The sequence below is a fragment of the Phytophthora parasitica genome (genome assembly GCF_000247585.1).
Source record: "Phytophthora parasitica INRA-310 unplaced genomic scaffold supercont2.2, whole genome shotgun sequence".
Lineage (NCBI taxonomy): Eukaryota > Oomycota > Peronosporomycetes > Peronosporales > Peronosporaceae > Phytophthora > Phytophthora nicotianae.
In genome coordinates, this window is record NW_008648988.1 from 1,375,516 (window position 1) to 1,401,156 (window position 25,641).

A 25,641-nucleotide genomic window follows, 5' to 3' on the forward strand; every position below is an offset into this window, starting at 1 on the left:
TTCCTGTCGAGGTGCCGCGCTGGAAACGGATGTGAAGTCCGCGGTCAACCCCGTTCACGACTCAGAGCAGAGTGAGACCCAACAAGTTGCTTGCGAGCAACTAGAAGACCCGTTCGCTGGCAAGGGTTCAGCAAGCGAAGACGAGAGGAAGTCGTCGGGACGCAACGGTACTGCTGCTGGGGGCAGCGATACCAAGGGAAGGGAGTCCGTCATGGAGAAGATGTTCACGACGAGAATCACAGATGACACTGGCGTACAGACCAAGTTCATCACGAGAAAGAAACTGCGAAAGTTCCTGAGAATCAAGACCAAGGCGATCGATGAACCAGACTTCATGTTGGTTCTGACGAACGCAACAATCAAGAACGTCGCTCGATCCTTGGAGCGACGTGACCAGCCCGACAATGTCGGAACTGCAAAAGCTCAACGTTATCTGGAGACAGACTGGCAAAGTTTCCGGGCAAACCCTGCCGTTGACTTGCTGACGAAGTACAAGGACACGGTATTTCAACTTGAACTCCCTGAAGGTCTTCCGGAGAAGTGTAAAATCGAGCACAGGATCGACGTGAAAGATCCCAACCTTGCGATGTATCGGCAACAGTGGCGGCAGTCCCCTGAGCAACAACGTGAGATCGTGCTCTTGAAGACATGGTGAAGAAGAAACTTATCCGACCAAGCATCAGTTTACACGCCGCACCAACCTTCTGCGCCCGGAAACCAGTTGGATGGCGAATCGTTCACGATTATCGGTACTTGAACTCCAATACGATACGACAGAGTATACCGATGACGAGGAAAGAAGACATACGGGACGCCATGGCCGGAGGGTACTGGTTTTCTACGATGGATTTGATGTCCGCGTATTATCAAGTTCGTATGTGTGCGGAAGATATCAAGTTCACAGCGTTCCAGGCGCCAAACGGGCTCTGGGAGTATCTGGTGCTGCCCATGGGTGTCTGCAACGCGCCAGCGACGATGGATCCGTTGATATCGAAACTTTTTCGCGATCTGGAAAACACGAAGTCGTTCTACGATGACATCTACATCTTCACGAAGTCGCAGAAGATTGAAGATCACTTGGACGCTCTCCGCAAAACATTGGACATCTTGCGAGATAACAAGTTATATGTGAAGCTGTCCAAGTGCGTCTTCTACGCCGACGAGATTCCATGCCTTGGATATTTTGTTGGAAGAAACGGCGTGCGGATGGATCCAGATAAGGTGCAGACCATCAAGGACTGGCCAATACCAAGTACGCAAGAGGAGCTTCACAGCTTCCTCGGATTAACTGGATACGTCCAACGGTTCTGCCCAGACTACGCGAAGCTGACAGCAAGTATGTTTACCTTGCTCAAGAAGAAGTCCAAGAGCAATGCGAAGATTCGTTTCGACGAAGAGCAGTCGAAGAACTTCAAGGCACTGAAGAAGCGGTTGTGCAATCCACCAGTGTTGCATTTGCCCGACTTCAATCAGCCTATGCATTTGCGTACGGACGCTAGCAAGTTTGCAGTAGGAGGAGCCCTGTTCCAGGTTATCGATGGTGTTGAGCTACCCATTGCTTACACCAGTAGGAAGATGAAATCCGCAGAACTCAATTACCCGACGCAGCAGCAAGAACTTTTGGCAATTGTTCACGCGCTGGCAGCTTTCCGGATTTACTGCTTGGACAAGCCACAAATCGTGGAGACGGATCACAAGAGTCTTGAAGGTCTCTTTACTCAGAAGAAGGCGAATTGTCGACTTACGCGCTGGTATGATATTCTCGCGGAGTATCAGCCTACATTCTCATACCTCCCAGGTGCGAAGAACGGAATCGCAGACGCGCTTTGCCGAAGACCACACTTGCAGCCCGAAACGAAGTACTTCCATGACTTGAGTGTGACCAGTTTCAATGATGCGTCCTTTAGTTTGGCAGTCAGCGAGGTGACCATAGACAGCGAGTTGATAACCAAGATCAAAAAGACGTACACGAAAGATCTAGAAGCAAAAGCGATTTTCACGGCGATCCAGCGGCGCGCAGATAGCCAGCAGCCGAAAGCCGCGACAACAAAGGACACAGTATCGCTGCTATTTGGAAGACAACGGTTTGCTGTGGTACCAGACTCTATCCGACGATGAGCCACGTATCGTAGTGCCCAACGATGTGAAGTTGCGGCACGTGGTCACCGGTGAGTGTTACAATTCCAACTACGGAGGTCATCCAGGAGCGGAGCCTTGCTAGGAGGTGGTACTGGACCAAGATGTTGAAGTCAATCCAAGCGTACATTGCTGGCGGTGAGCCTTGTCGACGGAACTAACCAAGGCTAGCGAAGCCACCGGGACTGCTAGAACCACTGCGTGTTCCCGACGAACGGTGGAGATCGATTTCGATGGACTTCATCACCGACTTGCCACGAACAAAGCGAGAGGTAGATTCCATCTGGGTCGTCATCGACCGACTGACAAAGCGTTGTCACTTTGTGCCGACTACGAAGAAGGTAGATGCCGAAGGCGTTGCCCGTCTCTTCATCGACCATATCTGGAAACTTCATGGAATGCCAACAAGCATCGTATCCGACAAAGACAGGAAGTTCGTTTCGACGTTCTGGCAACACGTCTTCAAATCAACCGGAACAACGCTGAAGATGACAGTGGCGCATCGAGCTCAGGGAGACGGCCAGACGGAGCGGATGAACAGAACACTCGACGAACACCTGAGGTGCTGCGTTGGACCTGTTCAGACGACTGGGACATCCATCTTGCCAATGCTAAGTTTGCAGTAAACTCGACCGTGAACAGCAGTATCAAGATGGCTCCTTTTGAAGCTGACCTCGGATACATCCCTCTCAATCCTCTACAGCTCACAGCCGAGAGTCGTGGCAAGGTCCCAACAAGTCGACGCGGCGCTGAGTTCCACGAGCGACATGTAGCTCCTCTTCGTCAATGTCAGGAAGCACTGGCGGAAGCCCAAGAAAGAATGCGCGATGTGTAAGACCGAAACCGAGAGGAGCAAGTCTTCGAAGTTGGCGACCTAGTGTACTTAAGCACAAAACACTGGGATCGCAGACATACAGGGTTACCCAACTCAAGCAAGCTTGATCCGAAGTGGATAAGGCCCTATACGGTGGTGAAGTGGATCCACAGTCACGCGTACGAGCTGAACTTCCAAGCCTGGAATAAATTTCATCTAGTCTTCAACACCAGGTTTTTGAAGCCATACAAGAACGCCACTCGGATGTCGAGGCCCCATGATGTCGTTCTAGCCAACGGCACAGTTGGACAACTCATCCAAAGACTTCTCCGCAAGCGAACGCAAAAGCGACGAACCCAATTTCTTGTGGAGTGGGTGGGTGAGGAGAAACCCACTTGGAAGCCGATCGAGAATCTCTCACAGGTCCCAGATCTCATTGCAGACTTCTAAGCATCCAGGAGAAGGAAACGGCGAAAAAGGCAAAGTCAAGAGTAAAGGGGGCCCGAGAGCCTACGTGTATTCCCGCATTACATCCCCTACAACTTCTGCTACTTCTTCTTCTCGCGGCGAGCTTTCTTTCGATTCGGCCTGGACTTGCGTTTACCGCGGCGGCAACGGTACCCTGGATTCAGCTTCATCAATCCCATCCATTTGACCTTGTCGAGATACTCCAAGATCGTCAAAGGTTCCGGGGTCACAGGCGGTTCGACTCCATCCAGTACAGAGACAGCAGTGTCTGGACCCTTCGCGAGAACAACAACGTAGTGTCCGACGAGGCCATCACGAATACTCGTAAGATACACTCCGTCACGCAGTGTTTGGACAAACGTCTGGAACCGTTCCACATTCGTGTATGAAGCATCAAGTCGACTCTGGAAGAGAAGATCGTAATCCAACGGAAAATCGCTGTGCTGAAGAACGCGAAAGAACTCCGTAGCTTCCGCACAAGAAACTCCGTCGACAGTACCTGGATGATCACGCTCAAAGTCCGCCCATAGTTCAGTAGCCCTGGATGCAAGAACAGGGTCACCAAGGTGATAAAGCGCCGCGCGAAAAGCGTCCATGAAGCAGCCACCAGCAGGAGAACCCTGGTCACGACTCGCAAAATGCTTCTTGTAATAATTGGCGAATGTACCAGGGCGCAGATCTTCACACCACTGCATTACCTGATCGATACGGCGAGTGACTCGTTGGGCGAGTTGCTCCTCCCATACCCAGCTCAACTGAAGCGGCGTAATTTGCCATTCCACGAGAAAGCACCGATGCGGATATTCGCCGCGAACGTCGTGCAGCTTCTCAACGTTGACTGGAACGGAGTAATCCCAAGGTGCTGATGGATCCTAGTGATTGGCACGGCCGTTCGCAGGATGCTTCGCCGGGACAGGAGGCAATGCGTACGGGTGCCAGTCACCAGAGTCGGTACTACGCCTCAGGCGATTGAGTCCACCAACAGGCTCGGTCTCCTCATCGCTGTCATCATCGATCAGACCACTCGCTGATGGAGTGGGGGATGGCGGACGTGCCGCGCGCAGACCCTCCGAGTCGTCCTCCTCTGATTCTTCGCTTGAGCTGCCGAAGAGTGGACCACAATGCAGTTCCTTCAGGTGGTTTAAACTCGACACGCCAGACACGTCCGACGCCACCGAAGCGTCGTCCAGAGGTGATGATGGCGCGGTGTTCAACGGAGACGGCAAAGAACCAGCCGACAGAGCAGAAGTAGGCGAAGCCGCAGGAGAACCAACAGCCGACGGCGACGATGGAGGTGACGACGGTGGCGACGGTGAAGCGGGCTGCGTTACAGCCTGTGGTCGCTTTGCGGCCGTTTCCGACGATGGCCGGGCCAACGAGGCGCGTGCCAGCCGAGACTTAGTCGCACGGAGCCCAGCAGTAGACTGGAGCTCCACCAAGAGAGCACGAGAGGAAGCAGACGGGCGTAATGAAGCCATGATGACCGCCTCGGGCTGGAACCCACTCAATTCCAGTGAAGCCAGGTCCGAAGGCGAAGATGGCACCGGTTCGAGCGAGTCCCTGCTGAGACGGCCGACTTCGCCGTCCGCTGTATTTTTTCGAGAATGAAGACTATGAAGAGGCGGCGGTTGCTAGAGGGAGGGTGAGTGTATCTGATTGGGTGATATTACTATATTATTGCAATGGGCGGTTAGTACTATGGAATGTATAAGCATAGTATTTAATATACAAGCAGATGTAGGACGGCTGTGGAAGCTTCTAGAAGCTTCCATCCGTCTGAACTGGGGCGGCACTTTTCTTTTGGCGCGCTCTCCTTTAAGCTCCCCTGACTTCGATAAATAAGTCCAATTACCGGAAATATTGCGCGTACAGCATCCGTCGGAAACCTTAACATGACTATTTGTGAGGCACCATTACAGCGAAGGTCGAAGAGAGGTGTCCCGAAGGTCGCTCCAGGGCAGCGCCTTTCTACACACACACTGCAATCCAGTGCGAAGAAACCCGGTTTGGCTCGGAGTTCAAACAGGACCCCCCACTAAGTACGAGCGATTTGCGTATTGTCTACACGCAGACTGCGGCCCGCTGCGTAGAAAGCGTGCCCAAGGCGGCTACGGAGTGTCTGCTACCACAGGTGAAAGACATCTGCTTTTCTCTACCTGTGGCCTGACCTGTCAGGTTTTTGCCACTTCATGTCACAGGTGGAAAAAATATTTGTGAGTGCATAAATTACAGAACCTTCACAAATTAATACTATTTAGTGGCTCTGATGAAGATGGCCAGTTTCGAACCAATATGCCCCCAAGTCCGAGGGGCGCAGGTCGACGTCTTCTCGCAGTTGATCCTCTGACGGAGTCGGCAGGGGTAAATGCTAATGGGGATTGCGTGGGATATAACAGCCAGTTGCTCGTGTCAAGAAATGATGCGAAGAAACGTCGAATAGATGACGATAATGCCGACAGTGAGTGGAGCAAAGAGGAAAGTGAATCGTCGGCTTCAGAAGAGGAAAGCGCGGGCTTTGCTGGCTCCGGTATCGTTGGATCTACGCCACTAGTGGAATGTCCAGGTCTAAGTACTACTATCTTCGGCACTTGGAAAGCTTTCTCGGAGTACTTTTGAGACGTACGCTTCGGACACGTATCAGCCATTCCGGTAAGCTAGTTGTTGTTTTTTAGCAGTAATCTCGCTGTGTGCCCACTACTTCGGCTTACACGTTAGCGCACGTGTATGAGGAAGCGTAGTTTGCTTAAACTTAGATTAACTATACTTACGTCTCGTAAGTATAAATTTACTTAAATAAGAAAGCAAAAGCCGATTTACCGTAAAATTGAGAACTGTTATTTATGTTTATGTTTTGTGTTTGGGTTTCCCCCTAAAGTGATATTCTAAATGAAAGGTATTTGCCAACGAGTGGTTGGCAGAATCCTGCTAAGCTAATTGGTTGAAAGAGATCGCCTTTCAACCAATAGGAAGTCTAAATGCACACAGACCAGTGGTCTGTCAAATGTAACCATTAGTGTATCTCACACCAAGGTAGAACCCATTGTCGTAATCAAGTGGCTACATGTAGCCACTTGCGTGTAACCCCGTTACACCATCCCCCCGTTAAGATAAGACATACTAGTCTGAACACGTCACTCAAGTATTGACAAGACTGTCAATTCTCAGGGAGAACCCAAGCTCATTTCACGATGAGCTCGCCAAAGATGACACCAGCAAAAGAGTCTGCACCTGCAGACACTGCCACGTCCGTGCCTGCCTCTGCAGGCACCACCACTCCCGCGTCTACGCATGTAGACGCGCCCGCGACAGAAGAGAAACTTTCTGTCGCTCAATATCACCTTCTGCAACAGCAGAAACGTACCCAGGACACAGCTGACACACTGTCAGCTTTCATGCATGGCTCGTCGGTGCTGAACACCGACGGCAGTATCCCCATCGACTATGGGTCTGACATCGAGGATGTCCCCCATGGAGGAGGACGAGGACGCCTCCTGCTCGGCTGCCGAGTCTAAGGCGGCCGAAACAACGCCCGATCCACTCACTGGATCGCGGTGAACACGTGATGAAGATCCGGGCGCTTCAAGTTCGAAGCGTCCGCGTACTGGAGAAGAGGCACAGCAGCCACCAGTGCCCGTGACGCCCTCTTCTCGTTCTCGCACTGCAAGTGATGTTGCAGTGCGCCCTGCTGGATGCCTTCTGCAATCCGAGATCGCTGACAGGTTCGGCGTGACCTCGCCGCCGAACCCGAGACCCTTGTATGTTTGCAGTGCCATCAGCGGTGACGCTGAAGCTGCCAACATGCACTTTGATCCGTCTACGAATAAAAGGCGTGATTACTACATCGGACTCTTTTATACGCCTTGCTAGATGACAGCGAGGAACGCAGTTACGCGTTAACAGCAGCTTTGGACTACAAAGACGAAAGTGTCCAAGATGGTGTTTAGATTGTCCTTCCGCTTGTATTCTTTGAGGACACTCTCGAACTTTTCCCAAGATTCTATAGGCTTCGATGGAAAAGGGGGGACGACGTCTGTAATTTCGTCTTGCTCCAAGACCATCGAGTGCAGCTCTTCAATGTGCTTGCTCGAGCATTTCCTTGGCATATATTCCAGCCGTTCTGATTTATCATCATCTCCGCAGGCGCTATCATCCGACTGGTAATAGATTTCCTCAACCTTTCGCTTCTTTCTGGTAGTTAAAACCTCCTTCTTGTGTTCTACATGAATAACCACAAATATTCAATGGGCAGAGTTTTGTTAAAGCAACCACTACCGTAAGGCAACCTTACGGTAAATACATAAACCATTCGTACCGGACTTCGAGCTGATCCCTTCCATCTCTTCCTTGACTGAGTTCTGCATCATATTGACTGCTCCCTTCCCAGCTTTGGCTGTTTCCGCATCCTTATCAATTGTGGCAGCGGGTTCTTTCTTGCGGTACTCTTTACACAACACACAATGTATTAAAACTTAGCAAATATATCAACTGAAATGAAAAGCCAAAATCTTACCCATGCGCGCGGCAGATTGCGCATCCCAGCAATCAGATAAAAAAAAAACTTCCTCGTCTTCTTCGCCAGGAAGATAGTCGCCATCGCTGGTATCATTCTTCTCGATGCCAAGTGTAATCAGCATGTAATTCAGGTCGACATTTTGATCCCGCCGCCGCCGCCCTTAAATGCATAAATATAAACTGTAAAATATTTCGTCAACTGTTCCTGCATACGAGAATACTCCTACCATGCGCAGCCGGCCTCTCCATTTCAAACGTGTATCGCTTTCTCTGGCCTCTTGGCCTCTCCCCACCCCAGCAGCTTGTCTTCGTGCCTCTGCCTTCAGTAGGTTTCCCCGCTTTTTCGTAAATGAGCGGCTCTGGTTACTCGTACTTAAGTGAAACATTTTTTAATACGCACCTAAGAGAGAAACTGAAAATTAAAACATTATTTTACGTCTGGAAATTTTGAATTTTGTTAACGCAACCATAGAGGTCTAAAGTAACCATAAATGTCACGTATTATGGTTGCCGTAACGACTCCGCCAGTGCAGACTGCGGCCCGCATCCAAGCAAATATTATTACGACCCAAAATTTGACTTTTTTGAGTTGGTTCCGAATAACCCAAATAAACCTTGCAGTTGGATGGCATTCAGACGGAAACCCCCATTAAAATTTTAATGTTTTTTTATCTGAATGCCATCGCGGCCAATCACGGAAGAGCAACGTCTTTTGTAAACTTAAAGTTTAACGAATTTTAACATATTTCAGTACTTATGTAACACATGAAAAAAAGTTTTGTTTGGAAAAATATTGCGACAAAAGCGCTTTCTATGCGGGAATCGCGAATAGTAAATGTCAGTACAAATTGCCCGACATCGTTACCCAGCCCATGGTCCGAAAGCATACTAAATCGTCATACACCTATTCCATTCCGCATCCTTCTCTCCCGACGCAGACTCAGAAAATCTGCCGACGCTCAGCGGACGATCACTCGATTATCCTTCCCCTTCCAGCACCATGTCGGCCATGAACCTCAGCCGCGAGCAGCAGAACGAACTCCTCTTCGTAGGGTTCAACCAGGACAGTGGTGCGTTTGCAGTGCGTCTCTCTAAAAGAATTTCCAACTGAGCTTCTATGTCTTCTTCGATAGGCTGCTTTGCCTGCGGAACCGATTCGGGCTTTAAGATCTTCAACTGCGACCCGTTCAAGGAGACGTTCCACCGAGGTGCGCATCCTCATACGACTAAATAATTGATCTCTGTAGTCTCAGTCCTATATTCCTATGCAGACTTCTCGAATGGCGGCATCGGCATCGTGGAGATGCTCTTTCGCTGCAACATTCTGGCCATCGTGGGCGGCGGACGCAATCCAAGATACCCTCCTAACAAGGTACCGATTTGCCGATGCCGTATTGAGAGGAAACTGCTGTGCTGATTAGACTTGGTGGCATTGTGCATCACTAGGTTATGATCTGGGACGACCACCAGAGCCGCAACATCGGAGAACTCAGCTTCCGCAGCGAAGTGAAGGCTGTCAAGCTGCGTCGCGACCGGTACGGTATACAACGATTAGGTTGCAGCGACAAAATGTATCCTAACGGGATACGTTTTGTGTTTTAGTGTGGTGGTGGTGCTGCAAAACAAGATCTACGTCTACAACTTCTGTACGTTGTTGCCTACTTACGATTTATATAAGTATTGCACGGCTTTCGCTAACTTTTCTTCCACTTCCAGCGGATCTGAAACTGGTGGATCACATCGAGACCATCGCAAACCCCAAAGGTCTGTGCGCGCTGTGCCCCAATCCGTCTAACACGGTCTTGGCCTGCCCTGGCGTGACGCGCGGTACTGTCCGCATTGAGTTGTACGACCTGCGGAAAACTACGCTCATCACTGCTCACGAAGCCGAGCTGTCACAGGTACGTCTATCGCTATAATTGTTTGCATTCAAAGAGCTCATTTATGTATTTGCAGATATGCTTAAACCTTGACGGCACGCGTCTGGCGACGGCATCAGACAAGGGAACGCTCATCCGTATCTTTGATACCCAGAGCGGTCAGATCACCCAGGAGTTGCGGTGAGTGGTGCATTTAGTCAAACGAGTGAGCTCAATGAACGACGGCAATTGCTAATGTGGGCCTGAACGTCTAAATTTTACAGTCGTGGAGCGGATCGTGCAGAGATCTACAGCATTTGCTTCAGCCCGACTGCACCTTTGCTTGCGTGTTCGAGTGACAAGGGTACAGTGCACGTATTCTCGCTGACGGCTGAGGGTTCTGGTCAGAGTTTCTCCTCTGACCCGACCACGATGGGAAATGTTCCTTCGCAAAGTATTCCGACGCACTACTCGGCTGGAACTGCTCCGCGTAGCGGAGAGGAAGACGGCACTGAGAACTCCAAGTCCAGGTACAACTGCTATTGCGAACTAATCTTGAAATTTTGGTGGGGTTCTAAGCAATTTTTTTCTTTCTACGTGACATTTTGCCTACAGTTTGTCGTTCATGCGGGGACTACTTCCTAAGTATTTCAGCTCAGAGTGGAGTTTCGCACAGTTCCGCGTACCGGAGACCCGAACGATCTGTGCATTTGGTACGGAGAAGAACACCATTGTCGGTACGTGCCAAGCTTTCTATACTACTAGAAGCTATCCATTCCCGACTCATGTTTTTCTTTTGCGTACGATCAGTTGTGGGAGCGGATGGGTCATTCTACAAGGCAGTCTTCGATGCCAACGGCGAATGCCAGAACACGTCTTACTCCAAGTTCATTCAGTCCGATGAGGATGAATAGACTCGTCAATGCTGACGTTACTATGCTCTCCAAACCAGTCGTCATGAAGACTGCTTCCATTTCTTGCGCAAAGGAGTTGCACGGAGGCTACGTAATCAACAGCGTACGCGTTGTTGACTTATGCTTGTATCATCTTTTATTGCGATTGCATTCCGTTGGCAGATTGATTACACTTTTCAGGTTATCAAATTTCAGTTCGGGTTTCAAATTCGCCACATTTTGATTCTTTTCGCAACTCGAATGTATACCCGAACAAATGATCTAGTCGCCGTGGATTGTGTACTTTTCTCGAACAACGTTAGGGTCATACTGTAGACACGAACCGATTGTCAGTTCTCAGGGTAATCACAAAGACTTCAGGCACTACATGTAGTACACCTACCACTTCCCACCGACTGGCTGGGAAAATGTGTTTGTTCTTCTCGTACCAATGCCGATCGACAACTTTGCCTGGGTGTGACTAAATACCAGAACAACACGTTAGACAACAGTTTGCATCAAAGACACGATGGACTGCACTTACCTCGTCTTTTTCGACACGTCGGTCCTGCACAAGGCGAACATCGTCGTGCACGTCAAAGTGGAAAAGAGGCCCACTTTTTCCACGTGCTTTGGTCACAATCAGATCGTAGAAGGAGTAATGCTACACACAACAAGCAGTTAGTTTCTACCTAAATATCCAAGGCACCACAAAATGCGCTTACGTGAGGAATGATGAGATCCTCCTTGATGTAGATCAGATTCTCAGCGCTAACACCACGCAACTCCGCAAACTCTGTCACCAGCTGCTGTTTGACAAACTCGAGGTACTTGCCGATCGTCGTCTTCTTTGGAACCTATCCAGAACACAACAAGGTGAAGCATTGCTTGTTAGAAATTGCACCAAAGCAGTTCAAAATACCCATCATTCCATTCGTACCGTGATCTCACGACGGTGACCAGAGCCATCCCAGTAGCTGTAGGTCACGGCAACATCCTCATCTGCAACACATCACAGCTATTAGCGATAGAACAATAATTAAAATCCATTCGTCCAGCGATTCGTACTTTTGATGCGTTCTTGCTCTTCTTCCCACTCCGCACGGAGTCGCTGTCGTTCACGAGCCTCCTCCTTCTCCCGTTCCTTATCCGGTAAGAAATCCGTCTCCACATTCGGATTTTTTATGCTTTTCTTTACGCGTTTAGGCTGCACAGTCTCCTCCTCGTCTCCTTCATTGTCATCCATATCGAACGACAGCGGTCCCACCTTTTTGGATTTTCGTTTCTTCTTCTTTTTCGGCTCCTTCTGTTGCTCTTCCGATCTATTGCCACCAGTATCAACAGTACCAGTCCACATATTAATCCACCAGCACATTATTCTATCTTCAAAAACCGCTACAATACGCACTGCACGTCAGCACGAGAACTTTTGCGGTTCTGCAGGTCCTCGCGCTTCTTTCGAAATTCCTCCGCTGTCACCAAGCCCACCGTTTGACGCTGCGTTCACAAATGCATCAATATGAATTTAAATCAGAGAGAAATTAGCAATAAAAGGCATTATCGTCGCCAAAACATACCTTAAACTCGCTCTCGTCGTCGTCCTGATGCGACTGGAAGTTGGCGTCGATGCGGGTTCCTCGGCGGTTGGTCTTCTCGATGTCCTGGCGCTTGGCTTCGTACTCCTTCTGCTGCTTCTCTCGCTGCTTGGTCAGCTTCGCAGCCCTGGATCCGGCCACATTGCCCTCCACTGTGTGTGCACCCGACGACCCATAGCGCTCGATGCCCGTCATGCTTGTTTGTTAGAGCTCTTCGAGGACACTTGACCTCAACTAAGCACGAATAATACATTTCCCACGTAAGTACGAAGTTGAGACTCTCAGCTTCGTACTTACGTGGGAAATGTAGTTTTGAGAGTACAAGAATCACGATGCTACGGAGACTCAAGGCTTCCTCGGACGCGTACGTCTCCTCGCCTGCTGGGGCCCACAGCAGCTTATAGTAGTAGTAGTAGTAGTAGTACATCACGACGCAATGGAGAATAAGGTCGTAACTCCTGTATCGTCGTTTCTATCGATTTTGCAGCTCGCAGCCGTCGCCGACCCAGACGTTGGATGATGCCCAGACTCCTAGCGATCAAAACAACAGCGAAGGTCCCATGTCATCGCTGCAGAAATACCGATCGCAGACGATGAAGGACTATGGACTGATGATCGAGTACAAACATCTGCGCCAGCACGTGCCCAGTGGTATCTACGTCCTGCCAAGCTTCGACCACTCGCGTATCTGGTACGGGGCCATCTTCATTCACGCCGGACTCTATCGCAATGGCATTTTCAAGTTCACCATCTTCCTACCCGAGAGGTAAAGGCTGTGAATGCTTGTCATTGCACAGGACGGTGGAGAAATTGACAGACGATGTTGCCTGTAGCTACAATGGACCGGGCACGTATCCTCGCATCGTGTTCAACACCAGCATCTTCCATCCATACGTGTATGAGGACACGAAGGAGCTAGATCTGAAGCCGAAATTCCCTGAATGGGACCCAGAGCTGCACTACATGGTTGCAGTACTCACCTACCTCAAGGGCATTTTCTACATGAAGGACTTCCCTGACTTGCCTCAAGTTGCGAATGGCGTCGCGTTGGATATGTACGTCTGCGATATTGCTTGGAGTATGAGGATGGATCGCTTACTGATGCTGTTATTGCGACTGGGTTGAACAGGTTCAGACATGACCCGGAGAATTATGTGAACAAAGTGGAGGAGTGTGTCGATGAGTCGCTTACGAACGTTTACAACAACGAACAGGGCTCAACGATTCGCTTCACTAAGCACAACCCGGCTCATGACAATCTTCGGCAGGAACTCTTTGCACAGTTGGATGCAACGCCGGTAAGCCTCGTATTTTACAACCTGAATTCATCGTGTAGATTAGCATCTGATCAAGTGTTTAATCTATTGCCAATGCAGCCAGCAACACCGCAAACTCTCGAGGAGAAGATAGCCGCTCCACCTTCGACTCGGTCGTTGTCCATCGTAACGGCCGCCGCAGCGGAAAGTGCTTCTGGCCAAGCCGCTGCCGCCTCTGCAGCACCCGCAGATGAACCAATGCCAGACACGTTTGAAGAGTAAATACCGGTAGGGATACGTAAGATGGAAATCTAGCCTCATGTTGAAGCACAATTTTATCTTTTGGTATTGACAAAAATGTTTTACTGCAAATCACAAAAACCGCCCAATCGGGTGATACAGTGGTGCACCTCGTTTTCGACAGGGTGGACCATATAGAGTCTGCCAACGGCGAAAATTTATGCAGGAACGCAGATGGGCCAATTGTACTGTTTTTTATTACGTTAATTCAGTATAAATCTCAGCCCATCTTTTACACGATATTCCACTGAGACTCCAGCAGTTTCTAAATATCGTCTAGTTTTTTGTTTTCGCCTCTGCTTGTCAGCGAGACTTAGCGTAGAATAGGCGGAGGGGCGACGTGCCATGGTATGATACAGCAAAAAATAAAGTAAGCTTCAGTATTTACTCGTCTGTTCGGTAGAGTGAGGTCGCTGCGGCGCGACGTGTCATCCCTCCGGGAAAACCATTGAGGTTAATTCAGCCAACGGTGATGGGCAAACGATTTGCGCAAAGCACTGAGCGTAATCATCAAATTATGAAGGTTATAGAGGCATACCCGTGTCGAAAACGAGGTGCACCACTGTATTTCAAAAGGAAACTTCCCAATTCGTGAATTTTTTGCTTCTCCAGGTAATAGAAGCTCAAGAGATGCCCGCAGCCATGGCGAGTGACGCAGGGCTGGGCTCCAAGGAGGACGATGCGCGGCTGAACGAGCGTATCTCCAAGGCGCGTTCGGAGCTCTCGGAGCTTCACAAGATCATGGCCAAGGATGACCGTGACCGCCAGTTCTGCGAGAGCAATGGACCTGCCTCACGCACTCGAAGTCGCACAGCCGGGAGCAGCTCCAACACACAGCAGGACATCAAGGACGTAGGCTACCACACGTCACAGCCGCTGCGTAGCGCTTCAGGTGAACGACTCATGCAGCTGTCACGCACAGAAGAGGTTGTACGCTCGGACCGCATGAAGATGGCGGAGCTCTCGGACGAGCAGCACGCTTGGGCGACCGCAGAGAAGAAAACAGCAGTTCCACGAGCGAGGACGAGCCCGGTGAACAGGGTGCAAGCTAGCACGACGCCGCGCCGCACGACGGCCAAGGACTTGAGAGATTATTCCACAGACTACGTGCAGCAAGCGCTGAACTTTGACAATGTCACGGACGATGACGAAGACGACGCTGTGTCACCCACACGACCAAAATCTGGCAGTATGAGACGACTTGGTGAAGATGTAGGACGAGATTTTGGCCAGGAACGTGCAGGAGAATACGGAGGAGCGAGAACGCAGCAGGATCTACACACATACGTGCGGCAGATGGAGGAAACCATCGCACAACTTGTACAACAGAAGGACGAACTGATGAGGAACCAAGCGGAGTTTGATAAGCAGGCGAGCGGTATCTTCCCGTCGCTGGAGAACTTAAACCACCAGCTCTCACAGATCGTGCAGGGCAAGCTACTGCAGTCGGGACAGTCGCATAATAACGATGATGTTGCTAATCTGCACGAAGATATGCTGGATGAGTTGCGGGTTCAACGAGAGCAGTTGAGCGAGCTTGAGGCTGACAGCAAGCGCCGCAAATATGATGCAGAGCTGCAGGAACAGAACCGCGCTATTGAGATCTCGCAGATTAAAGCTGACATTATCAGTGTTGTGGCTAGTGAAAAAATGCGCGACGAACGCACTGAGCTGATGGCTGATTCACTCAAGAAGCTCCAGCAGGAACTTCAAGAGGCGGTTAAGAATATGGTGCAGCGCTATCAGCTGCTGGACAAGCGGATCAACCAGCTCCAGACACCCATGACCCAACCCCGACTTGTGGTACGTATTGCTTGGCTTTCTCAGTGCAGCAATTTGACTAACATTTTATGGTTTCTTGGTGTGAAAAGGGCCGCAAGTCGCAGCGGAACATCCTGCTTTTCGTTGTTGCACTGTTGTTGGCCTTCGTTTCTGTTGTACTCGGCTTTCTCTTCATGAATACCGGTAGCGGAGACTGTGGTGTGATGGAGCGGTGCCACCCACTCATATAATACTCATCCAGATTCTACGTTCCTCCTTTATAACGAGACATCAGCTATTCTATTCTTCTGATAGCGTTAACTCATTTGTTTATCGTGCCTGCCAATGCAGTTAAACAGTGCGTTACCCAAACGGTCTTGGTGTAGGTAGCGTAGCCTACAGCCAGTAAGAGATCTCTATCCCTGCTTCACTTTGAAGATGCGAATACCGAGGATTGTGGCGAGCTCCGTTGAGAGGAAGTAGATCATGTGCACATAAGCCGACAGCGAGATCACGAAGAAGAGCTGCACCACAGAGCTCTCATGGCCCTGCGTAACGCAAACGATCAAACAGTTAGATAATTCATAAGGTGCTAGCCCATTCAGCTCGAGACAAACGTACCCAAGGCACAATGCCAGCCACCAGGAGGAAAGAAACAACAAGCTGGATCATGAATGTCTTGCGTAACAGCCAATACGGTTCTTCGCACATGTGCGAGAGCATCATGTGCATCACCATCTGCAACAAAGAACGCAGTAGCTTCAGTTAGAAGGTTGTTACTTTAACCAAAGACCACAGTTCAAAGATGTATGCTTACCTTTGCGAATACGAGCCCCACCGTCCAGATGAGGAGACGTGGGTGGTCCGTAAACACATCAGAAGGCGACCAAAACACCCAAAGTGCAGACAGCAGAATGAGTGCGATAAAAGGCGTGATGCCGACCAACGCCGCAGCGCCATCCTTCGCCTTGCGTTCCATGGAGCGGATGGCAACCACAGCTGCACAAAAAAGCATTAAACCTTGCACAAAGCCAAAGTAATCTACACAAATACCGAAGACTCACCACTGAAAAGGCATTGTCCGACAGCACTAGTGATCGTGATCAGGACGAACACGTGGTTGTTGTTCAGTTGAGGGAAGAGGATGTTCGGCTGCGTCCACACATTCGGGCCAACGATAGCCGTGACGATGTAGATCGAGTACATGATCAGCAAGCCTTCGTTGGGTCCGTTAATGATTGGAAGCGCCAGTGTACCAGTGTAGTATTCCTCCCACGTCGCCATAAAAAACACCATAGCCGGCGCGAGAAAAATCAACAGCGACTAGCGAAAGAAACCCCACCGAAATCAACGTGTCAGTCGCATTGAGCCCCTCGACTACTTCGTAGTAGAACAAAAACTTACCCAATACGTTGGTCCAAGCATAATTGTCGACGCAAATGTACATGCACTGACAACCACGTTGAGTGCATCGCATCCGTGATCGAACAACAATCCCAGTGGCGACGAGTTGCCTGTCTTGCGTGCTTGCTTGCCGTCTGCCACGTCCAAAATCTGGTAGAACAGTAGCGACAAGCCCGCATTAGCGTAGACCCATCGCGGCGCCTCCTCCACCATGTTCGGCGAGTAGCTGCAGCAACCCCCCAGTCAGTCTACGTTATTGCATCAATCGCCTTGCGTAGCGCCTTACCAGAGCATAATCACGTGCGACAGGATGACGAGCGATAGCGCCCCGATCGTGATGGCGTTGGGAGCTAGTCGCGGCGACAGCACGTGGTCCACGAGCCATTGGGCCAGCGGAGAGATCACGTTGTTGTACAGGAGCGACGCGTCACTGCCGCTGTAGCGGTAAGCCAATATGTGCTTCACGCCATCCTCCGTGACGTAGCGGTAGTTCTGCGGCTTGGTCTCAGGCTCCGGTTGGGGTTTGATAGTCTCGGTTTCGTCCTCCTTTGGGGTGGACTTCGCAGCAGCAGCGGCAGACCTCGTGAGCACCATCTTTGGACCAAGCGCGTATCTTGAATTGTGTATGTCTTTCTTATCGCCAGTTAATTCATATAAGTGCGATTTTCGACGTCTTTTGGTGGCAGAAAATGTGATGGAAAGGTCACCGAACCACTTTCACCACATAAAATGGTGTAGATGGTGTGGCGGTGGATCTCAAAGCGTCGCGTCTCAAGGTCACATGTGCGGAGCAAATGACGCAGTATGTCTCCATGGCGACTGCCTCGTGGAGGCAGTAAACGGAGCTGCATACGAACATTGTCAGTGCTATGCTATGTACTCTGGCTCGCAGTGCAGTTTCCGAGGAGAATTGCTGTACTGGGAGCTGCCTGTGGCTTGCGCAATGATGCTCATCCTGCTGGGAATTGGTGCCATTGTGACTGGCAGGACGCTCGAGTGGTTGCGCTTCCAACAAGCTAAAAGAGATCCATTTACGTTTCCGCGAAACTGGAAGGACTCACCGGGGTTATCATTTCTGGATCAGCTGCTGCGTGGCAAGTGGGCAGGACCGACGCGAAAGGGATTACCGACGAAACCCGCTAGGGGTCACATTCTAGAGAACGCTTTCATCTTTATCTTGATCTTCTTGGAATTTCTACCTTGGATACAAGTGGTAGCGTTGGCGTTCTTACCTGTGGTGCCGTGGCCGAAAGAAAGTCGACGAATAGCTGAGATATTGCGACTCTCGGTGCTGTATCCGTTGTGGAATCACTCCGAGCCGAGCCAGTTCCCAAGATTCATGCTGTGCCTGTCGTTGGGATTCGTTCCTGGAGTTTTGTTGATTGCGTGTATCCTCGGTGTAAAGCGTTTCCCGTTGTTCAAGCCGCAGCCTAAGAGCTCGCCTGCTGAGGACTTGTGCACGCTTGTGCTGCGTTTGTATAGTGAATACCTCACTTTGCCCGTAATGATAGGGCTGCTGCTGCCCTTGGAGTGTGGAATTATTGGATATAGCAAGGTCGAAGGCTCTAAAATGACCCTACCATCACTAAATGGATCGTGCTTCACACTTTTGCAAGGTGGAATGGTTGCAGCCGGTACGATCATACTCATTTTGTACTGCATCGCAAGTTCTGTCGTCGTGATTCAGCTGAACTGCGAGTCATCACCGCCTGTGCCAACACTATGGACACACGTGCGCTATAAGCGAGTTGCGCATGCCCTCAAAGCGCCACTTGCCATGGTATCAGATGGATAGCGAATAGAATTACTGTATGCTGGTCGGAGCTAATGTGTGCACTTCGCTCATTTTCCCTGTAGAGCGTCGTGGGCTCAGTAAATGCCAATGCGCTACTGCTATGTGGAAGCTGCATGTTGGTCTCGTAAGTGCTGACGCTCTGATCATCAAGAATTGTGACACGAATGCGAATTCTAAGTCATCTTTGCGAGGTTGCAGGCTGATTCTTGGTATCATGAATGCAAAGCTGAAGCCCTGCTTGCTTTCGCTTGTGAGATCGAATTTATTAGCAGTGGCTTTATTTATATGCCATTCTGATGTAGTCTGTGTGGTGTTGCTCAGGTCAATGGTATTCGCCTGGCAGGCGCGGCAATGGCGTTTTGGACCAGTACTCTCGCGCTTGTTACCTCTATCATCGATGACCCTGGCTCATCGATCTTGTATGAGGTACGATCAAAAATGTTTTGTTTTTTTTTAACTTAAGAACACAAGCGTATTCTTCATTCTGTGCACTTACGCAGGCTTGGTCCCTGGGAGCTATCGCGATTTCGGGAATATCCCTTCCAGGTTTGTTCCTATACCATACCGAGGACTTCTGGCTTCAGCTTGCCTCGGCTGCCAAGGAGTTCGGGTCACTTGCAGCAGCCTCAAACGACCCCAAAAGAGCCAAGGTGGCCGGTATCGCCGCTACTACGGGGAAAGTGGCAGCCATGGGTTTTCGTGCTGGCGTTCCAAAGTTCTTACCCAGTCGGCGATCCAGTGCGGCGGAGAAGCTGCGGAGTCGGTCGAAGCGTGGGAAGTTATCGGAGACCAACTAACATCGAATTGCCTGATTCAGTGTGGCGAACTCCGCCTCGACCAGTAGCGTTGCACTTGGTGTTCCAGTTGTAGACAGGTCGGCGGCCTGATTACGAGCCTAGGAACATGTCGCGCTGTGGAGGTCCGACGTCGAACCAACATACACACAGGAATGATCTTCGGTGAAGGTTTCCTGCAGCCTTCTTCACCGTGATAGCGGTGACCACCGGGTACTGGCAGCTCGAGCAAGTTGCCTCGCTGGGTATTTGATGCGAATGGTAGGCAGGTATCAGCGAAACCCCATCTCGTTGGGTCGGACTCTACTTTAAGTGGCAACGCGCGTAAACGTCCGCCGTCAACAATGGCAGCTGCGGCGCTTGTGTCACAACTTCAAACTCACGGAATTCGTAACTTGAAATTCATAAAGTTCCTGACATGCACGGTTCATAGTTTTCTGGAGCGAAGGTGTTGGTTGACAAGCAGGGTAATGGCGATGGCAATTCAGGCAATGAAGCCAACTCGGTTGCCGCCTGAGGAAACAACAAGACGCTTTTGGGCACTTCAATCCACTTGGCAGCGTGCCATTGGGTGTGCTGGAACATCGACAAGTTCTGGCGGCGCTGGCGATGGTGACGGCATTTAGAATGTCATCGTCGTCGCTACGGATAGTCTGGCAGCACCGAAATGGCTCCGTCAGAATGCGCTGCCCAAACTTCCTCGAGCTAAAACCTTCGTCGATTGTGGGACGGAGAACTTAGATAAACCACCTGGCCATCATCAAATCGACTCAAATCTGCATTCCTCGATTGCCAAATGAAGCACTTCGACGTATTACGGAGCCAGCTTGCACTTTACCGTCGTGTGTTGGGTGGAATCAACAGGTTGTATGCTCTTTATGCAAAAGTCGCCTTCAATAAACTGTTGCAGCATTTGCATTCAACACGAGCAGACATGGCTACGGTTGTTGAGACCACGAGCGTAGATTCTTCGCCGCTGCCGATATCTATCTATTTCTCTATTTCCAATGCAACAGTTCAGCACACACACACATATAATAGCTGCGAGCGCGTTGATTGCTCGGTGACATATATTTCACCACCAACCTCGAAGTCCGAGTATTTCAGTTTTCGCTCGCGATGCTTGCGCCTCTGATGACATCTTATCCGATTTACCAGTCTTTTGAATCCTTTTATCGACTTTATGTCTCCAATTAATAACTCTCTCTCCCTTACTCAAAACAAGCTTATCAGCCTAAAATATCCCCAAACCTTTGATTTACCTATAAATAGAGGCATGCATGTCACGGAATTGCCTCGCTTCCCAGCCCTAGAGTACGTATCCTATGCGACACTTCCTCAGGGTGAAAAACTCGAGGCTGCCAGACCTCATTTCGAGATTACGCCGGTAGTGAGGAAACGGTTTCCGCGAGCAGGTATGGCAATACCCACTGTCGACGTCAAGACCGACGAAGAAATGTACGGCTCCACGATAAATGTGTCGTCCAAGGGCATGACGCACCGTAACGGCTCGCGCTCCAACTCGCCCGTGAGCAGCGGCGACGAGCAGTCGGACACCATGAAGCTCGCACCCAAGAACTCGTCGCCTACAGCCGCCCCCGTTTTCTCCAAGGAGGCGCCACCACATGAGACGGTGTGGGAGCGCTACCACAAGGCCACATGCACCAAGATGTACGACGTGGAGGAGCTCATCGACTACTACTGGCACCGACGGTTGGCCGCCGTGCCCGCGGTGATCGTGAGTTACCTGCCATTTATGATCACCCCCAACCAGATCACGATCTTTGGGCTGTTCCTCGGCTGGGCCGCCGCCTTGTGTCTGTACGACTCGGAGTTCCACTACCCGCTGGCCTGGGAGCCCTCGCACTCGCTGCTGGCCGCCGCGCTGTTCATGTTCACGTGGATCGTCTCAGACTGCACGGACGGACAGGTCGCGCGTCTCTGCAAGCGCGGCACCCGTACAGGTCGCATCTTGGACGGCGTCGTGGATGGTCTAGTGATCGCTCCCAACTTCTGGATCATGGGCGAAGTCATGCAGCACCACTATGGCGGCAATGTCATGTACTTCCACCTTTGCTTCTGGGCGGGTATGTCGCTCTGGTTGCACGCCATCATTTACGACAAGATCAAGAACGTCTACATGGAGAACGCCCTCCCACAGTCCGAATGCGATGGTGAAACGGTCGCTAGTGTGCGTGCCGAGTACCGTGCTGCTCGCAAGCAGTCGGCCTGCGCTCTGGACACGATCCTACTTGGCATCTACTCGGTGTACTTGACTGTCCAGGCCAGTTTCACGTCCGATGCCGCCTCCCAGGCGGAACTGGACCGTCAGGCTCTGCTCGCGTCATGCACTAGTGAGTATCACAATGCTTACCGCCAAAAGTTCGGCGGACTCGTGCGCGTGGCGTCGTTCCTCGGCATCAGCGCCCACGTTACTGCAGTCTATCTGGCCTACTTCCTGGCCATATTCGACTGGGACGTCATCTTCTACATGCAGTTCTACCCGCTCGTCCTGCTCAACATCGTCCTAATTGGCGTGCTCATTCAGTACCAACGTACCGGTATGGCTACATTCACACCCAAAGACGGTGGATTCTAAGTCTTTAGGAGTGCACCTGGCTAGACGCTGCAGTGACCAAGCGTGCTTGGCTATAAGCGAGAGGATCCGCTACAGTACACGTCCAGCCAGCGAGTAGCAATGTAGATATCGATCCTAGCAACCTGCAAGCCCCATGAATGTATGCTTACTCTTTATCATCGAGCCATTCCCTTGTTATTATTTAGCGTCTACGATCACCGCTTGCCCATGCTGAACAGCACGGGAAAATTCATTCGACTGGGGATGGCAATGGAGAAGAAGAGCAGGAACACAAGCCCCAGTGCTTGTACAAAGTACAGCAGACTCTGGTCGAACGGGAACGCCTGCTCAAAGTATCCCAGCAGTGCAAACAGCGCTGGCGCTGCCCCACTCGCGATGAAATGACTGAAGTAGCGCACGCGTTGTGCTGCCCGATGCACTGCTAGTCGTCTATCCACAGCGATGGAGTTGTCCAGCAACGCCATGATGCCATGTGACGCCACACCGGCAACAAGTTGCTTCAACACGAGTACACCGACTACCATAAACCACGCAAAAGGTAGTTCATCCACTTTAAACAGATCGATGAGCGGGAAGCAACCCAGAATGGGGATCTGGAGAATCAAACCGATACGCAGCGTAGCGAGAGGCGTCATAGAGTTGCGAGCCGAATTGCACACCACATTCGACGCAAGTTGACCCAATAGGACGACCAACGACAGAGATGCCAATGTCCCGGCGACAGTGAGTGTGATAGACGACACTGTAGAGCGCGACGACGGTGGCTCAGCGTGCACACTACCGCCCAATGTAATTGGATTCTGCTTGAAGAACCAAAGCGGAAGCATCTCGTCGAAACTGAGCTGCACAAGGGACCAGAAGAAGAATACCAGCAGTACCAGACAAGCTAGAGGTTCACTTGTGATCGCCAGTTCGGGTACAGGATTGTCGACTGCTTTCGGAGACGGTCGAGTGGGTTTTACAGGCTTTTTCTCTAGTGGTTGATACGCTCCAGAGCTTGCAGCATTAGTTCTCGCAACAGGCTCAGTCTTCGGAGATGGAGTTGACTGCGAGTGGACAACCACAGAGATCACTGGCTCCTGGTCTTCCAAGTCTTCAACGCCTTGAAGTCCGTACTCGGAACAGTCAAAGAAAGCCTCTTCGTCACTTCCATCATCACTGCGGATACTGCTTGCACGCGATCGGGTGACACTTGTGCGTCGCGACCGTGGAGTAGCAACAATTTCAAGTGTACGCTCCAATGACCCTGTAGTACGCTTAAGCAGGTCGTCCAGAGAGCGTTCCTGCGCGCTTTTGCCAATCTCCACACCGTTGCGTCCGCCGTAACGTTGAGGCAAACTGTCGACGCCGACAAGTGCAATTAAATCTTGAGTGGCCGTCTCCTTAGACAAGAACGATACTTTGTCTGCTGTACGCTTCGCCAAGTGGGGACGAATACTCGTCATTACTTGAGAAAACCATACGGGGGAGTTGAGAACCGCAAGAGTTTGTAGTCGATCAGGTAACTCGCGTTGCAGTGTCTTCACTACCGCACAAACTCCATCAACTGCACGAGCGTCGGCATCACGAAGCGAGAGGCCATCCAGATCCACAATATACACGATCTTCTGCGTAGGTGTTCGCAGCAACGTCTCCTGTGCAAAAACCAGGAAGAATCTGTAATGGTCACGTAAATCTGAGGTCGTAAAACCCGCAGCGAAGAGTTTGTCCATCTTGACACGACCAACGAAGTCCCAGACGATCAAATGTCCGTCCGATGTGTAGCCGTGGAAATAATGGGGCAGGATATCTCGAATAAGTCGGAAATGCGGCTGCGGCGTGGCTAATAACTTGATCGCCGCTAGTTTCGCCGGTGTCGTCATGGCTTTCTTAAAGCCTAAACCCATGGCAGTGCGTCCGAACGTCTCTCCAAACGCAGACTTGACGTGGGCGACTGTAGTGGACATGGGACTACCGCTCTCACTACTGCTTGTACTGCTTGTGTTCAGACTGGTTGACGAGCGTGGTGAAGCCTGCGCATCGATCTGGATCTGCGGCATAAAGTTGAGAAAGTCATCTTCCTCCTCCGCGAGCTGCGTGTACGCTGTCCGGCTACGTAGACGCAGTCCCAGTAGCATCACCATGACTGCAATCCACGCGAGAATCGACACGAAACAGAACGGATAGAGGTACAAGGACGAGTCTCTTGTCGCGGGGTCCTCGTTCGATTTGTCCGGAAACTTCGCACTAAGCGTGATGAAGGCGAAAGTGCCAATAGCTCCAATCCCCACGCCCAAAGTCTTGGTTACCAGTGCTAGTTTGGTTTGTCTGTTGCCACAGATATTGTCAATCTCAATTAGAGCAACAGGCAACACGCCACTGCTGAGGCCAGTCGCGAACCGCACGAGCGACATGGCTACCAGGCTCTTGCACAATAGTAAGCTGAAGAACCCAGCCCCCGTGACTGCCAGTCCCCATAAAATTACGCCCTTGCTGCTTTTTAGAGAGCGCGCCAAATTGATCCAGAAGCCGCAGCTTAGTGCGTGACCAAGGAAGCCTGAGCCGGAGATGATAGCCGTATAGAAGCCAAGACGATGGAACGACGTCTCCGGGTAGAAATGCAGCGTCAGCATCGGCCCCAGCACCAACACTACAGTCTGCGCGATGTACTCGATCATGGCACATGCTGTGAGGAACAACATACGAGCGTTGACACCTCGGCAGCAACCGAAACACCCCATCGCTGCTGAGAACCTTAGTCTTGACTGTTGTCGGTCGATTCAGACGCTACGACGCTGATGAAAATACCTCTGTGCAGATTAGACGACGGCCCTGCACAATGTAGTGGTGAGATCCCTTGCTGGACGGCACGAACAGAGCCGCAAAAGTAGCAAGAAGGCGGCGGTTCGCTTACTGTCCTGCTGGGAGAGGACGTCAGTGAGCTGGCGATACTACGGTACCGGTATTGCTTGGTGACTTGTGATTGGCTTAAAAACAACAGTGGGATTAACATTCGGTTGTATGAGTGTGGTGCACACGAACCTTGTAAGTTGAAGTCTTCAAAATATTTCTAAACCATGTTGTATCACTGTACATCCATTATTCGAGCTCAGTGCAATTGCAAGTTGCAAATGAAGGTGCAATTCATGTTGATGTCCTTACAAAGTCTTTTAGCCGTGGTGATGAATGCGAGATCTTCCAGTTTCGATAAAACTTAGTCAACAGTCCATGGAAGGAAAAAAACTACATCGTCACTTTTTGTGCAACCCTAAAAACTGATCTCGATAGCACAATCAAAATAGCATTGGTGATGAAGCTTCTATCTTGTTAAAGTGAGCTCGAGTGTATACCATGGGTCTCTGCCGACGAATCATCAGCGCGTGGGACGCCATCCAAATCGAACTCAAAGGCACCTATTCCCCTGATCGCGTCCTCGCCCTGCATGACTATACCAACTCGACTCCCTGGTGGCGGAT

General features: G+C 50.7%; 13 protein-coding genes across 23 annotated transcripts; 8 read left to right on the forward strand and 5 right to left on the reverse strand.

The window, feature by feature from the left end:
* Positions 1–3,498: 3,498 nt before the first annotated feature.
* Positions 3,499–4,896, reverse strand: PPTG_02480 (hypothetical protein; the record flags this gene model as incomplete). The annotated part of the gene is made up of 2 exons (XM_008893565.1): positions 3,499–4,256; positions 4,305–4,896. The coding sequence occupies 2 exons, from the start codon at positions 4,894–4,896 to the stop codon at positions 3,499–3,501; spliced, it is 1,350 nt and encodes a 449-aa protein (XP_008891813.1).
* Positions 4,897–5,710: 814 nt separating this feature from the next.
* PPTG_02481 (hypothetical protein) lies at positions 5,711–6,034 on the forward strand (the record flags this gene model as incomplete). Its single annotated transcript, XM_008893566.1, has 1 exon — positions 5,711–6,034. One exon carries the CDS (start codon positions 5,711–5,713, stop codon positions 6,032–6,034), a length of 324 nt encoding a protein of 107 aa, XP_008891814.1.
* Positions 6,035–6,606: 572 nt separating this feature from the next.
* Positions 6,607–6,930, forward strand: PPTG_20944 (hypothetical protein; the record flags this gene model as incomplete). The annotated part of the gene is made up of 1 exon (XM_008894371.1): positions 6,607–6,930. One exon carries the CDS (start codon positions 6,607–6,609, stop codon positions 6,928–6,930), a length of 324 nt encoding a protein of 107 aa, XP_008892619.1.
* Positions 6,931–7,311: 381 nt separating this feature from the next.
* Positions 7,312–7,932, reverse strand: PPTG_02482 (hypothetical protein; the record flags this gene model as incomplete). The annotated part of the gene is made up of 3 exons (XM_008893567.1): positions 7,312–7,634; positions 7,731–7,859; positions 7,929–7,932. The coding sequence occupies 3 exons, from the start codon at positions 7,930–7,932 to the stop codon at positions 7,312–7,314; spliced, it is 456 nt and encodes a 151-aa protein (XP_008891815.1).
* Positions 7,933–8,735: 803 nt separating this feature from the next.
* On the forward strand, positions 8,736–11,132 carry PPTG_02483 (hypothetical protein). Of its 6 annotated transcripts, XM_008893571.1 has the most exons (11): positions 8,736–8,767; positions 8,869–9,000; positions 9,064–9,138; positions 9,202–9,302; positions 9,377–9,465; positions 9,533–9,576; positions 9,647–9,831; positions 9,887–9,990; positions 10,074–10,319; positions 10,405–10,526; positions 10,600–11,085. In XM_008893571.1, the coding sequence occupies exons 2-11, from the start codon at positions 8,931–8,933 to the stop codon at positions 10,701–10,703; spliced, it is 1,140 nt and encodes a 379-aa protein (XP_008891819.1). In that variant the 5' UTR covers positions 8,736–8,767; positions 8,869–8,930; the 3' UTR covers positions 10,704–11,085. The 6 variants fall into 6 exon arrangements, with proteins under 6 accessions (XP_008891819.1, XP_008891817.1, XP_008891820.1 ...); XM_008893569.1 differs by having other exon boundaries at positions 9,064–9,302; XM_008893572.1 differs by having other exon boundaries at positions 10,074–10,526.
* Positions 10,315–12,577, reverse strand: PPTG_02484. Of its 2 annotated transcripts, XM_008893574.1 has the most exons (8): positions 12,260–12,577; positions 12,091–12,179; positions 11,751–12,004; positions 11,623–11,684; positions 11,408–11,539; positions 11,227–11,346; positions 11,086–11,163; positions 10,315–11,012 (listed from the first exon to the last, which is right to left on the reverse strand). In XM_008893574.1, exons 1-8 carry the CDS (start codon positions 12,470–12,472, stop codon positions 10,965–10,967), a joined length of 996 nt encoding a protein of 331 aa, XP_008891822.1. In that variant the 5' UTR covers positions 12,473–12,577; the 3' UTR covers positions 10,315–10,964. The 2 variants fall into 2 exon arrangements, with proteins under 2 accessions (XP_008891822.1, XP_008891823.1); XM_008893575.1 differs by having other exon boundaries at positions 11,751–12,179.
* Positions 12,563–13,901, forward strand: PPTG_02485. Of its 2 annotated transcripts, XM_008893576.1 has the most exons (5): positions 12,563–12,641; positions 12,765–13,043; positions 13,111–13,332; positions 13,407–13,575; positions 13,654–13,901. In XM_008893576.1, the coding sequence occupies exons 1-5, from the start codon at positions 12,610–12,612 to the stop codon at positions 13,813–13,815; spliced, it is 864 nt and encodes a 287-aa protein (XP_008891824.1). In that variant the 5' UTR covers positions 12,563–12,609; the 3' UTR covers positions 13,816–13,901. The 2 variants fall into 2 exon arrangements, with proteins under 2 accessions (XP_008891824.1, XP_008891825.1); XM_008893577.1 differs by having other exon boundaries at positions 12,563–13,043.
* A 514-nt stretch (positions 13,902–14,415) lies between these two features.
* PPTG_02486 (hypothetical protein) lies at positions 14,416–16,492 on the forward strand. Its single transcript, XM_008893578.1, has 2 exons — positions 14,416–15,636; positions 15,705–16,492. The coding sequence occupies exons 1-2, from the start codon at positions 14,464–14,466 to the stop codon at positions 15,843–15,845; spliced, it is 1,314 nt and encodes a 437-aa protein (XP_008891826.1). The 5' UTR covers positions 14,416–14,463; the 3' UTR covers positions 15,846–16,492.
* Positions 15,428–17,626, reverse strand: PPTG_02487 (hypothetical protein). 3 transcript variants are annotated; one of them, XM_008893579.1, is made up of 6 exons: positions 17,285–17,626; positions 16,999–17,224; positions 16,659–16,917; positions 16,412–16,593; positions 16,216–16,332; positions 15,428–16,142 (listed from the first exon to the last, which is right to left on the reverse strand). In XM_008893579.1, the coding sequence occupies exons 1-6, from the start codon at positions 17,590–17,592 to the stop codon at positions 16,011–16,013; spliced, it is 1,224 nt and encodes a 407-aa protein (XP_008891827.1). In that variant the 5' UTR covers positions 17,593–17,626; the 3' UTR covers positions 15,428–16,010. The 3 variants fall into 3 exon arrangements, with proteins under 3 accessions (XP_008891827.1, XP_008891828.1, XP_008891829.1); XM_008893580.1 differs by having other exon boundaries at positions 16,216–16,593; XM_008893581.1 differs by having other exon boundaries at positions 16,999–17,626.
* A 245-nt stretch (positions 17,627–17,871) lies between these two features.
* PPTG_02488 lies at positions 17,872–20,034 on the forward strand (the record flags this gene model as incomplete). Of its 2 annotated transcripts, XM_008893582.1 has the most annotated exons (5): positions 17,872–18,778; positions 18,856–18,917; positions 18,992–19,043; positions 19,115–19,219; positions 19,294–20,034. In XM_008893582.1, coding segments are annotated over 5 exons (1,423 nt in total), but the record flags the coding sequence as incomplete, so codon positions are not given. The 2 variants fall into 2 exon arrangements, with proteins under 2 accessions (XP_008891830.1, XP_008891831.1); XM_008893583.1 differs by having other exon boundaries at positions 19,115–20,034.
* PPTG_20945 (hypothetical protein) lies at positions 20,012–20,799 on the forward strand. Its single transcript, XM_008894372.1, has one exon. It carries the CDS (start codon positions 20,384–20,386, stop codon positions 20,720–20,722), a length of 339 nt encoding a protein of 112 aa, XP_008892620.1. The 5' UTR covers positions 20,012–20,383; the 3' UTR covers positions 20,723–20,799.
* On the reverse strand, positions 20,750–25,121 carry PPTG_02490 (hypothetical protein). The gene has a single exon (XM_008893585.1). The coding sequence runs from the start codon at positions 24,904–24,906 to the stop codon at positions 22,381–22,383; it is 2,526 nt and encodes an 841-aa protein (XP_008891833.1). The 5' UTR covers positions 24,907–25,121; the 3' UTR covers positions 20,750–22,380.
* PPTG_02489 (hypothetical protein) lies at positions 20,962–22,352 on the forward strand. Its single transcript, XM_008893584.1, has one exon. The coding sequence runs from the start codon at positions 21,005–21,007 to the stop codon at positions 22,184–22,186; it is 1,182 nt and encodes a 393-aa protein (XP_008891832.1). The 5' UTR covers positions 20,962–21,004; the 3' UTR covers positions 22,187–22,352.
* Positions 25,122–25,641: the final 520 nt, after the last annotated feature.

Bases quoted from the DNA above. Each gene is read 5' to 3' on its own strand.
- PPTG_02484 (XM_008893574.1), bottom strand. From the start codon at position 12,472: ATGACGGGCATCGAGCGCTATGGGTCGTCGGGTGCACACACAGTGGAG. The intron at 11,685-11,750 runs GTACGAATCGCT...GATGTGTTGCAG, and splicing joins AGAGCAAGAACGCATCAAAA to ATGAGGATGTTGCCGTGACC. The intron at 11,164-11,226 runs GTAAGTGCAGTC...TCTGGTATTTAG, and splicing joins GACGTGTCGAAAAAGACGAG to TCACACCCAGGCAAAGTTGT.
- PPTG_02487 (XM_008893579.1), bottom strand. From the start codon at position 17,592: ATGGTGCTCACGAGGTCTGCCGCTGCTGCTGCGAAGTCCACCCCAAAG. The intron at 16,918-16,998 runs GTAAGTTTTTGT...TTCTTTCGCTAG, and splicing joins TGCTTGGACCAACGTATTGG to TCGCTGTTGATTTTTCTCGC. The intron at 16,333-16,411 runs GTAAGCATACAT...TCTTTGTTGCAG, and splicing joins TGGGGCTCGTATTCGCAAAG to ATGGTGATGCACATGATGCT.
- PPTG_02486 (XM_008893578.1), top strand. From the start codon at position 14,464: ATGCCCGCAGCCATGGCGAGTGACGCAGGGCTGGGCTCCAAGGAGGAC. The intron at 15,637-15,704 runs GTACGTATTGCT...TGGTGTGAAAAG, and splicing joins TGACCCAACCCCGACTTGTG to GGCCGCAAGTCGCAGCGGAA.
- PPTG_02489 (XM_008893584.1), top strand. From the start codon at position 21,005: ATGGCAATACCCACTGTCGACGTCAAGACCGACGAAGAAATGTACGGC.
- PPTG_02483 (XM_008893571.1), top strand. From the start codon at position 8,931: ATGTCGGCCATGAACCTCAGCCGCGAGCAGCAGAACGAACTCCTCTTC. The intron at 9,303-9,376 runs GTACCGATTTGC...GTGCATCACTAG, and splicing joins CAAGATACCCTCCTAACAAG to GTTATGATCTGGGACGACCA. The intron at 10,320-10,404 runs GTACAACTGCTA...TTTTGCCTACAG, and splicing joins ACTGAGAACTCCAAGTCCAG to TTTGTCGTTCATGCGGGGAC.
- PPTG_20945 (XM_008894372.1), top strand. From the start codon at position 20,384: ATGAAGCACTTCGACGTATTACGGAGCCAGCTTGCACTTTACCGTCGT.
- PPTG_02490 (XM_008893585.1), bottom strand. From the start codon at position 24,906: ATGGGGTGTTTCGGTTGCTGCCGAGGTGTCAACGCTCGTATGTTGTTC.
- PPTG_02485 (XM_008893576.1), top strand. From the start codon at position 12,610: ATGCTACGGAGACTCAAGGCTTCCTCGGACGC. The intron at 12,642-12,764 runs GTACGTCTCCTC...TCGATTTTGCAG, and splicing joins CTCAAGGCTTCCTCGGACGC to CTCGCAGCCGTCGCCGACCC. The intron at 13,333-13,406 runs GTACGTCTGCGA...TGGGTTGAACAG, and splicing joins AATGGCGTCGCGTTGGATAT to GTTCAGACATGACCCGGAGA.